The sequence below is a fragment of the Meleagris gallopavo genome, chromosome 1 (assembly GCF_000146605.3).
Source record: "Meleagris gallopavo isolate NT-WF06-2002-E0010 breed Aviagen turkey brand Nicholas breeding stock chromosome 1, Turkey_5.1, whole genome shotgun sequence".
Classification (NCBI taxonomy): Eukaryota; Metazoa; Chordata; class Aves; order Galliformes; family Phasianidae; genus Meleagris; species Meleagris gallopavo.
The window spans coordinates 20,967,569-20,979,403 of record NC_015011.2 but is presented as its reverse complement, the minus strand read 5'-3'; the positions used below and the strand labels follow the sequence as shown (position 1 = coordinate 20,979,403).

General features: G+C 35.9%; 1 protein-coding gene across 4 annotated transcripts in view; it reads right to left on the bottom strand.

Moving 5' to 3' along the window:
* Positions 1-11,835, bottom strand: part of POT1 (protection of telomeres 1) — a 63,671-nt gene that overhangs the window by 10,779 nt on the left and 41,057 nt on the right. For all 4 annotated transcript variants that reach the window (XM_031553138.1, XM_010706251.3, XM_031553134.1 and 1 more), the window contains 4 exons: positions 5,368-5,531; positions 4,632-4,720; positions 3,559-3,603; positions 2,988-3,144 (listed from right to left, as the gene is read on the bottom strand). In XM_031553138.1, coding sequence (XP_031408998.1) covers positions 2,988-3,144; positions 3,559-3,603; positions 4,632-4,720; positions 5,368-5,531 — 455 coding nt within the window. The remainder of the gene's footprint in view (positions 1-2,987; positions 3,145-3,558; positions 3,604-4,631; positions 4,721-5,367; positions 5,532-11,835) is intronic.

Sequence of the window (11,835 nt, the reverse complement as noted above, 5' to 3'; positions counted from 1 at the left end):
AAAAAAAAGAAAGGCAAGAAGGACTCACTGAACTAAATGTTTGTCAATATGTCAATCTCACCTCAGACTCTGGTAAGGTGACTCAGCAGCTAAATCTGGAAAACATTTCCAGTCACGTGAAGGACAACAAAATAATTAGAGGTAGTCAGAATGGGTTTACCAAGGAGAAGTCATGCTTCATCAACATGACAGGCTACTACAATGAAATGACCAGTCTAGTAGATGAAGGGAAAACGGCAGATATTGCCCACCCGGACTTCAGTAAGGCTTTTAATACTATCACTCATAAAGATCCTCACAAACAAGTCACTGATGAATGGGCTGGATGGGTAGACAGCAAGGTTATTGAGAACTGGCTGAACAGCTAGGCCCAGAGGATGGTGATCAGTGGTGTAAAGGGTGTAAAATCTATCTAGAGGCTAGAAATTGGCAAAGTATGCCAGGGGTCAATATGGAGCACAGTCCTGTTAACATCTTCATTAATGATCTAGATGATGGGGTAGAGTGCAGCTTTAGCAAATTTGCTGATGACTCAGAAGAGTGGCAGATAAATCAGTTGTGCTGTCATCCAAAAGGACCTTAACAGGCTGGAAAAATTGTCTAACAGGAACCTCATGAAATTCAAGAAGTGCTGCACTTTCTCTGAAAATAACTCCATACACAATACATTCTGGGGTCCAGCCAGCTGGAAAGCAGCTCTGCAGAGAAGGACCTGGGGGTCCTGACTGAACATCAACTTGAACATGAGTCAGCAGTGTGCCCTTGCCACAAAGAAGGCTAACGGTATGCTGGTTTGCTGTAAATTATCACTTGCAGGTTAAGGGATGTGATCTTTCCCCTCTACTCTGCACTGATGAAGTCACACCTGGAGTTCTCTGTCCACTTCTCAACTCTCCAGTACAGGAGAGACATGGAGATACTGAAGAGAACCCAACAAAGGGGAACCAAAAAAAAAAAAAAAAAGGGACTGAAGTATTTCTCCTATAAGGAAAGACTACGAGAGCTGAAGATGTTTATCCTGGAGAAGGTTAATGGGACATCTCATCGACATATATGAATATTCAGAAAGTTGTAAAGAGGACAGAATCAGGCTCTTTTCAGTTGTGCCCAATGACAGGACAAAGGGTAATGAGCATGAATTGAAACATAGGAGATTCTGTCTGAACATCAGGAAACACTTTATTGTGCAGGTAACTGAGAAATTGAACAGGCTGCCTAGAAAGATTGTGGAATATCCTTCCTTGGATATGCTCAAAAGACACATGCTCATAATCTGTGTGGCCTTGGTTAAGCAAGGGGCTTGGACCAGATGACTTCAAGAAGTCCTTTCCCATTTCAACTATTCTGTGATTCTGTGAACATTTTGGTATTTAGAGGGAAGACTTCAGTACAAGTCTGAAAAACAAAAATACACCTCTCTCAAGGACTTTATGAAGAGTTGTATGCATCTTACTCATAAAATGTTAAAGGTTCAAACTCTCACTGAATTTCGTTTAGTCAAGCTCCTGCTTAATATGCTAAGTATGCAAAAACAGACAAAGAACTTCTCCGCCCCAGCACAATGTGTAAGAGAAAGGAGAGAGCAGCTCAAATTGTAATTTCTTACCTGGCCTGTTAGCTTAACATATTCTTGAATATTTTCACCTAATGCATACAGCTGAGAAAAGAGAAATCAAATTTCTAGAATATAATTGCAAGTAGTCCAATTATTGCAGCAGGATGGTAGTACGAATAAGAAATATGCTAACTGAAGTCTTGCAAAACTTTCTGGTTTGAAATCTGTCCTAATTCTGTGGCAAAGAGAAGGCAGTAATTTGTAGAAGTGGGAATTCAAATGGAGAATGTGACAAGTAAAGAATACATAAAAAGTCAAGGAAAACTGTAAGTACACAGTTAATAATGAACAAACAAACTCCTGTCAATTTTATAGGCTTATACAGAGTTGGCAATTATATCCAAAAAAGTGACAGAAATGGTAGAGAGATAGTAATTATTTTCTATTAATACTTGGTAATAAAGATCAGGTACTTGTGTACTGTGAAGACAATGAAGCACTTTTCACATTAGCAACCAAGATAATGCAATAACATCTGACAAGGAGAAATAGTTAAAGCAGCAAACATACTACTTTGCACCCAGAGCACTATGAGAAAGCTAGCAGGAGCATTTTGTTGTCTCAGCAATGTGCATCTAATAAAACCCAATTATACAAAAAATTTCAAATGGACAGGAGAATGCTAAAACGCCATCACCTAAAGAAGAAAATAATTTACACCAGTAGCTATAAAACTGTTTTCTTAGGGCTTATGCAAAGCTAAGCCAGGCAAAAAAGTGATTCAGGATTCAGATGATCAAGAATAGTGCTATAAAGAATATTATTCAATATTTTAATCAAAATTGGGCTACGTTAAGCAAACTTTCCCTCATTATTAGCAGAAACTTCTAGGTAAGACTATTTAAGAAAGCATTATTTGTCACAATGAGAAACCACATCACCTGATAAAATGGATAAGTGAACTGATTCAAGTTAGAAAAAAGACCAAAAAGCTGAAGTGAATGGTATTGTTCTTATTTTTCTGGACCAGAACAAGATATCTTCTCTGGAAGATTCACTTTAGTCAAAGATATTTTATTAATTAACGTGGACCATAGTTTGGAGAGTATCACATCTTTTTGCATATCCTATTTTAAAACTACATGACAGAAACAAGTACTTAATGCAGTGTTAGTAAGGGAAAAACTTCACTGTCAAATTTGAAAATTAAGAAAAATTGTTTTGAAAGCACTCAAAGGATTCTGCAAATGCACATCACCTGATGATTTCCAATTTTCTTATTACCAGTAAGTTTCAAATCTCTGCTTGAAATGAAATACATTTAAACGCAGCTTGTTTTACACAAAAAGAGAATTGAAATACACTGAAAATACAGACAACCTAAAACATATACAACAATTTCTAAATTACTTTTATTACCTAGAACACTTACAAAGTATTGCATTTGGAACAATGAAGTTTAACAGACTGATAAAGCTTCTGGGGTTTAAAAGATCTCAGCTTTGCTTTAATTCGAAACTGTTGAGGAGCTCTGCTGTTCAGAACAGTTTTCAGTGTTGTGTTACTCATATCCTGATGATCTGTCAATACTGCAAAATAACAAAAAAACCCCATATATACCTATTAAATAACATAATATTTGGAACATGGAGAATCATCAGCACGGGTAAACATACTGCCCTACTTCCCTGCTTTTTCTCCTCAGCGGCAGCCTCAGTTTTATTAATACAACATGCTACTTCAGCCGTTAAATAAAATCATAATAAGCTGTGGTGTACTTCAGGGTGTAGAAATTCAACATATAGAAAGAACCAAATTTAAACAGAATATATAAATATGCTTTATTCCTTCATAAATAAAAACAATTCATAAACTTGTAAGATTCCAATTTTATAATTGTTCTTACTGTAGTAAGTAATGGACATTACTTCAACATTTGAGCTCAAGAAATATTTTTTTTCTAGTAAAAATAAAGTTTACTTTGACAACAAACTGTTTCCTACCTGTAGCAGATAATTGCTGACATCTCTGTAACGGTGATTCAAGATCTGAAATCAAGAAGGAATTATTTTCCTTCTTTACGTCTTTATCGTGTAGACACACAAAACCAGCTAAACAGACAGGTGTGCACACAAAACAAAAAGCTGAGCAAAGGAGAATGAAAATCCTAATAACATATGGAAATAATATATAAAAGCAAAGCATGCAAGAGACAAATATTAGATGTTAAGAGCTATTCTGTTTGGGGAGAAGTTAGTGCACATATTAAATAGCAACACCCATGAAAATAAACACTTTCAGACTGTATACAGTGAATAGCTGCTAATAGTAATCGTACTTATACCTCTGCAATCTTTCTGGACAAAAAATATAGATATTAATGGGAAAAAAAAAAAAAGAATTGCCCAGTCCCTTCTTTGAACAGCCTATATTACACATATACAGAGCAGCAAATCTATGCAAAAATCTCTAAATATTTTACTGATGGCTAAGTAATGTAGGATTTTAAAAGCCAGCAACAAAGGCATAGACTATATTCTAGCTTTAGGGTTTAACTGTTTAGTTATTTTTAAGATTAAAATACCATTTAAAAAGTAAGAATGAGTTTGGAGAACTGTCCCTGTGCAATTAATCTTCCATGGTGTTGCACCTTGAAACTCTGCCCCTACCATAACTTTTCCATCCAATGGCTTTAGAAAGGATTCTCAGCTGCTAGCAACTGTTTAGTGGTGCTTTCAGCATCTGTCTTTGAGGAATCCTCCCTTAGAGTAAGGAAGTCATGACACTCCACTTTATGACCTTTATATAGTACATTTAAGGACACTGTTTGTGTTTAATAATTCACTCACTCCCTCTCGGGAAAGTATTTCTTGTTATATGCGAAATGCTTCTGCTGCGAGATGGATACAGTGACGTCAACGTCCGGTTTAATAATCCAAAAGAATTCCCTAAAGTTTTGTCAAACTAACATCACACACTTATTTGGACCATATGTATATCTCGACTATATTATTCTTATATATATATGTATATATATTAAAGGAGAAAGAGCAAGTGAGTTTTTAATTGCTTTTACCTGCATTGTTGTCAAAAGCATCACCTAATTCCGATGAAGACATGTTTTCCATATTCTGACTGTCTGTCAGTTCCACACATTCTAAGAACCTAAAAATAAAGGGCAACACATTTTCAGTCTAGTGAAGACTTTCAAATACAGACAGACATATAAATTACACATAAATGAAACCTGTGATTTATCAACACACAAGTAAAATGCTCAGACAAATTCTTCAACAGAGACAAAAAACTCAACTGAATCAGAAGCTGCAGGAAGAATGTGTATTAATGATGCAGGCAACAGCTTCCTTTCCAAAGCACTCCTGGAATTTCAAACACAATACAGTGCCAAAAGAAATCTGTACTACTGGAAACAGAATTCCCAATAAACAGAGATGTCAGTTACTTACCTTTTCTTCATGTATAAATTCAGCTCAATAAAGCACTTATAAGCACATGCTCAAAATATCCTCAAATCATTTGGATGATCATCTTCTAAAAATTATGTCGCTATGAAACAGTGTATTATTGTGCCCTGGATTTATCATTATAGCACTATAAGATAAAATCTTAATCTTCCATTTGAAAAATTAGCTTTCACTTACTTACCCTCCCAAATACCTGTTCTTCATCTTAACAGTGCTAAAGTCGTATTCTGTTCCAGAGTTCCCAGTTCTTACACCCATTTATAATTCTGAACTGCATAGTTATAACTGTTGTCCAGAATCATCTAGGAAAAAATATATAGAACTTACGTTTTCAGTTCCTCAACATCTGGGTTGTTTTCTGGTAAGATTCCTATTCCTCGACCATAACAAGTGCCACCATGAAGATGAAATTCTATATGTGATGATATATCTTCATTTTTAGCACTTGCCTGTTTTGTATGGATACTGTAAATTCTCAGAAAACTTCCGATCTTAAAGAGAAAACAAAGATTTGATAACACAAAGTTAGCTACTTAATTTGAAAATTCATAAAGCTCTCTCTGTTTTTACAGAATCACAGAATACCTGAGGTTGATAGGGATTTCTGGATGTTGTTTGGACCAAACTCATTGCTCAAAGCAGAGTTAACTCGAGTAGGTCACTCGAGGCCTTATCCAGCTGGACTTTGAATATTTTCAAACATGGAAACTCCACAAGCTCTCAGGGTGACCTGTGTATTTTGCTTTATCAGACAACATTAACGGCAGCAAAGGCTGCATTCAGAACCAGTGTTCTTACAAAATCTGATCCTCAAACAGGAAGACAGACCAAGGAAGCCAATGTATTCCTTTTCTAAGGGCACAATTTGTCTTCTATATTCACTGTTCAGCCTTCCAGCGACTGATGTGCCATTATCTTCCCAGGTATGATGAACACTCAGCAATTTACCTCATGTCCATCATCATGCATGGCATGCTGTTTAGGTATACATACACATCCGGTTATACACATTTATCAACCATCTCTCACTTTTATGCTACAGGTAACATTTCTCAGTGTCAGAAAAAAAGGATGTGTGTTAGAAATTCAGTGATTCTGACACTATCCCAGATTCGCTCAGCTTTACTCCTCAGGCCCATAGAGCATACGCTTCCTGCTTTGCTTAGTCATTTTGTGTTCTCTCTGAAAGCTGTGTCAAGTTACACAAAGGGACTTTATGCTACCTTACACAAACTATTCAGAAAGAAATTAAGGAGTGGTGATCACTGAATATAACTTTACAACTTTGCTTTTACTTCAAAATTTCACTCCTTTTATCTCTCGCACAACCATCCCCTCTCCAAAAATCCCCAACCCAGTGTTCTAGAGGTTTATCCAGAGATAATAGAGAGACTGAATTATATTGTTAATTTACCCTTGATGTAGTATAAAGGCCTTTGAAACAAATTTACTGGCACCCAAATAACTTTTTTAAAACATAATCAAAGATTCAGCTGATAGATGGCAAGTTATATTCAATAACCTGGATTTACCTTTGCTTTAAGTATCTTTTAAATAGCACTATATAAATGATAAATTATTTTAAATTGACTTCCATTAGCATTAATATTACAGCAGCCAGTCTGTTAAGTCTCATTTCAGCTTCAGCTCTCACTTTAGGTACACTAACAGCCAGTGACAGAGTAACTTTAATCTGCAGAAAGTGAAGAAGTGCTTATTAGACTGAATTGGCTAGGTCTTACAGATTACATGTAGACATACATGTGGATGCATAAAATCAGATAGAGCAGCATCTTGATTCTTGAATCCTCCTCTGTATCACAGAACAGCCTATGACTATATAATGTTGGTATCAAACTGCTTGTTTAAACAATAATTACATATGAAAAAGGTAGCATATTTTGAAATTCAGGCACCTGGGACATAAAAAGTGCACTTGGCTTTTAGCATGGAGTTTTAATTGATGTGCACTAGTAAGGAGCTGCTCATTTTGTTCATTCAAAGCATCACGCTCATTTCACACAACTCATTGTTTGTATTTTCCACAACCACTTAAATTACTGGTGACAGACTGGTAGCATCCGTGTTCCACTAACAGGCTAGAAATGAGGTACTCATGTCATCTCCCAGACAACGGACAAAAAAATCTTACAGTCACATTATAAAGCATCACATCATTGACCTTTTATCAAATGTTTCCTTTAAATATATGCTTAGAAAGCACCACACCTAGCTTATTTCGTTCTTCCTGTCTTAACTTCTACATGAAATAATTCACTTTTCAGTTCTTCTTCCCAAATTAGAGTAGATGTGTAGATCTCTGTAAACTTTGTCAAGAAACTTAAATACATAAACTTACAAGAAAGTAGTGGACTTGGCATGCAATTGAAGCCATTGCTGAATTGAAGCCATTTTGCAGTAACTGAACCCATATCTAGCATTATGTTTGTTATAAAAAAAGGGCTTTTGACTATGACTCAGTCACACTACTGAATATCATTACATCATTTTAATTCAACCTGAAACAGAAACACTCCTTACAGTTGTATCAATACAGTAATGCACACATCTATGGCAATATGCCAGAAAAATTCCCTGCATTTTTCAAGCCCTCTTTTCCTTTTTATTGCTAATCTCCAACAGATACAAATAAGCATGCAAGAAGGCCTGCTGATATCAACAGGAAAATTTCAACATTTAGGTGGTGGTTAAGAGACTTATTGGACATTGAAGAAACAAAAATCAAAGGGACAGACAACTTAAAACTAAACCAATGACTATGACAAATGCTTTTGGATAAAGAGCCTCAGTTCCTAGCTAAGTTCTCCTTATAAAATAACCCTATGTCAAACTTTTTTTCTTTCAGAAAGCAATTTAAGAGCTACTCCAACAATAATGCCTCCTGTTTTACTATACTGGCTCACTATGTCAGAGGCAGATCTTGGTGGAATGGCAGTAGAGGACAAACCTTCCTGACAATATTCAGATACATGTTGTTGCCATGTGACAGATGGCAGCAGAGGGACAGTATGACAAATGGTGTCTGACATGAAAGTGCATATGAAGCAAAGGTGTGTCACTGAATTCCTCCATATGGAAAAAACTGCTCCCAGTGACACTGACACCTACTGAATACTTATGGAGACCAAACAGTGGATGTGAGCACAATGAGGGGTGAATGGCGTCTTTCAGCGGTGGCAACAGTGACAGTGGGTCACCTCTGCTGGTGAAGATTTTTATGAGCGTGGCACGCAGGCTCCTGTTCACTGCTGGTGAAAAATGCACAGCTACTGGTGGTGGCTACATTGAAAAATAGTGTTTTGTAGCTGAGTACTCGCTCTATCAAAACAGTGCTGTTGTGCTCCCTGTATCTGCTGTAGTTTCCATGGAAATAAATAGCAGGTAGTACTTTTGGAGTGATCTGTGTATATGTCATCAGAAAAAGGGCTCTATAATCGAAGATCTTTTTGTTTCAGAAGCACCTTTATGAAAAAAATAAGTATTTAATATTGGTAATTACATGCACAAACTTAAAACATTACTTGTGATTGAGGAGAGCCGAGAAATAAAAACATAAAATGCTGTGTTTGTCTTCTAAAACTGCATGCTGAAATTAATGCAAAAAGTAATGTTTCAATACAACAATTAACTTCCCAAGATGCATGATCACTACAGAAATATTACTTTCTCCATTTGCATTTTACTAAATCTCTTCTGTAGGCACTATTATTATTTTATACTTTAACATCACTCACAACTGTATTACAAAGATGCATTATAATCAGCATTGTCAAATACTGAAAAAAATCAGGAAGGTATAAATGCAAACACAAAGTAACAGATCTAACTGTGCAAGACAGACCTGCGTTTTCCATAAATTCCTTGGGGGGGCAGCATTGCTCACTCTTAGTAACAGCGAGTAACTACTGAAGGTCTTACAGCTAAAACATTACTGCATTTCTGTTGTTTACTGAATGCCTGCAGATCACAGTAAATACTGTATACTTGTCTGAGACCAAATTATAATCTAAATTAAAGCAAAATCCATGATTTACAGAGTCATCACTAAAATCTAGTACAAAAGTACCCTAATTATTTGACCCGACAGCAATTCTATTTACAAACTATCTGCCTACTTCAGGGAAAATTTATTTCAAATGAAATTAAAACAGTAAGAAAAAAATCTGGCAACATCATAAAATATAACAGTAACGATACCCTATTTGCAGGACAATTCAAACGTGACTACTTTAAAAATAGATATCAAAGCTAAAGAAAATTAAAAAACAAGTCCCATACACAGTTCCCTGTAACTACTCAACTTAAAAACACTTTTTAGCATGCAATTTCTTCAAAACAAAGGGTTGCATTTACATTTAGCACTGGTGAATTCCAGAAAGTGATTTGTCACGGCAGCTAAATGTTGATGTTTTGTCACCAACGTCTGTCCAGAACTCGTCTTTATGCATAGGAATCACTTAAATTCATCTGTACTGATTTTTAGACATATTTTATGGCAGATATTCAAGGTGATTTTTTGTGATCATTTTATCCTATCAGCAGTTCAATTTCACTAATTGTGCACTACTTGCATATGACAGGAATCACATACACTGTAATGTGTAATATGGTCCTTCACATCCAAGGAAAGGAATACGATCAACTTAGAAAAAGGACAGTGAAATTTCTGGAGAATCTGAGTTGGCTTTTTTTGTTTGTTTGTTTTGTTTTTGTTCTTTTTGAGTACAAAGACAGAAGTAAAGAAAATACCCCAGACTGGTCACAGGAATGCCACCCAGGCCTGAAAAATATGAAGCTAGATACCACAGTTATGCACCTCTAAGTCACAGGTTAGAAATGTGACTCAGTCACTAGAAAAGCAAGCAAGACTACTTAGTCTAAAGCATCATCAAAAAAGACATGAGATTCTATACAGCTGGAGGAACAGGAGAAAATATTCAAAGTCTGCACCCGAACATACATAAACAACATAAATAATGTCATGAAACTAGAAAGACCAGGACCTTTAGATATGCTTATTTTTATTATGCTAATTAGAAAATATACTGTAAAACAAAATTGGCAATTCCTCATGAGAGGAATGCTCAGTACCACATATTAATGAATGTCTGTATATGAAGGAAATCTCTAACCAGTGTGGACACTGGACTCCTACTGTGCACTGATGGATGGATCTCTGACACTCATTGTGACACTCAGCATCACAGAATGGTCCTTAAAGGTCATCTAGTTCCAATCCCCATATTGTGGGCAGGGTTGCCACCCACTAAATCAGGTATCTAGTACCTAGCAAAATACCAACAATGGAGAAATGCATGTCACGGATCTAATTTTTGAGTAGTTTAGTCTGCATGAATCCTGAGAACCTCTAGAAATACAGGAATAAAAGACAGAAGGATAACGAAGTAAGACCTAAAGGGAGAAAGGGTACTCTGCAGAGCTAGCTGCAGGCTGGGGTTCCTTGAAAAATGGGAAAGACTCCTGCACTCAAGGTGCACAGGAGAGGGAAATTCTGGAGAAAGCAGTGAACACCATTATCTCTGCTTAGCTGTAGCTCTGTTTATGTCTTTCTGTCCCAGTAAATAATCTAGTCAGAGAGATAACACTTCTGAAAATTTTGTTTGTGTTTTGCTAAGGCAGCAAATGCTGAAAAGTCACAACTTTTATTAGCATGAAGGGAGGGCAGTAACAGGTGACAAAAAGTCCACTTACAGTATCAACTGTAGCATCCCTTAAAAGAGACTTTAACAAATGACTGCTTTCTGACACTGTGCTCTAGAATTTACTATCAGCTGACTATAATATATAAACCAGTTTCTCTACACTGTGCATGGGTTATTTACAACGTTCTTGTCTGAGCATGTAACCTACACATACAATTTTAATGTAAGAACAAATAATTCAGATTGATGTTTTTTTCTGCCCTTCTGCAGACTGAAAAACTGCATAAAGTGTATTGTTCCTACATAAAACTTCATTTCAGAAGTGCAACTGTCATTGCAAATGGTACAACATGGGAGTGTAACCTAACAGCTCCTCAATAACATGCAATAAAAAGGCAATTCTAAGTTACATTCAGATGCAGAAGAGATGGCTCAAAAATCGAGCACTTTTATTGTTTCTGAAACAATAAACTAGCAAAACACTCAGTACGCAGTTTGTGTCCACACTATTCTTGTGTTCACACTCACAAGGTGGACACGGATGCAGTAAATTCCCACCAGTTCAATAGTACACAAAAATGATTTTCTAAAAATGTTTGTATAATAAGACTCTGAAATAAAATATTATATGGGTAAAATAAGAGTACTTTAGTTATACTTTCTTATAACGCTATATGATTTTCACTAGTATTTAAAAACAAACCTTTTATTATACTAAATTTTATAAGCCATCTCAGCAATTTATCTTTAGATTCTTCTGTAATATAAAATTAATTGTGTAAATTGTAATCCGAACTCAGTAAATCTTTCTGAAGTTTAATTATAAGGGTATCATTATTTTTTTCTTCAACAACTCTTACTAGGACAATCCACTAAAAAGTGGAAACAAACAAACAAAAACCCCCACAAAACACGAATATCTTAACACTTCTACAGTTTACATGAGTGAAAGTAACACCTTCTGTGTTTCGGTGGAGAAAAACAGTCTGTGCTGCCCAGCAGGTCAACTCAGGTTCCTGAACACTGTCACATCAGAACTTCAGCTACACTAAGCAGTATCCAACAAAAGCACAGATACTTCACAGTTAAAAAAGAACATGTAAGATTGAAA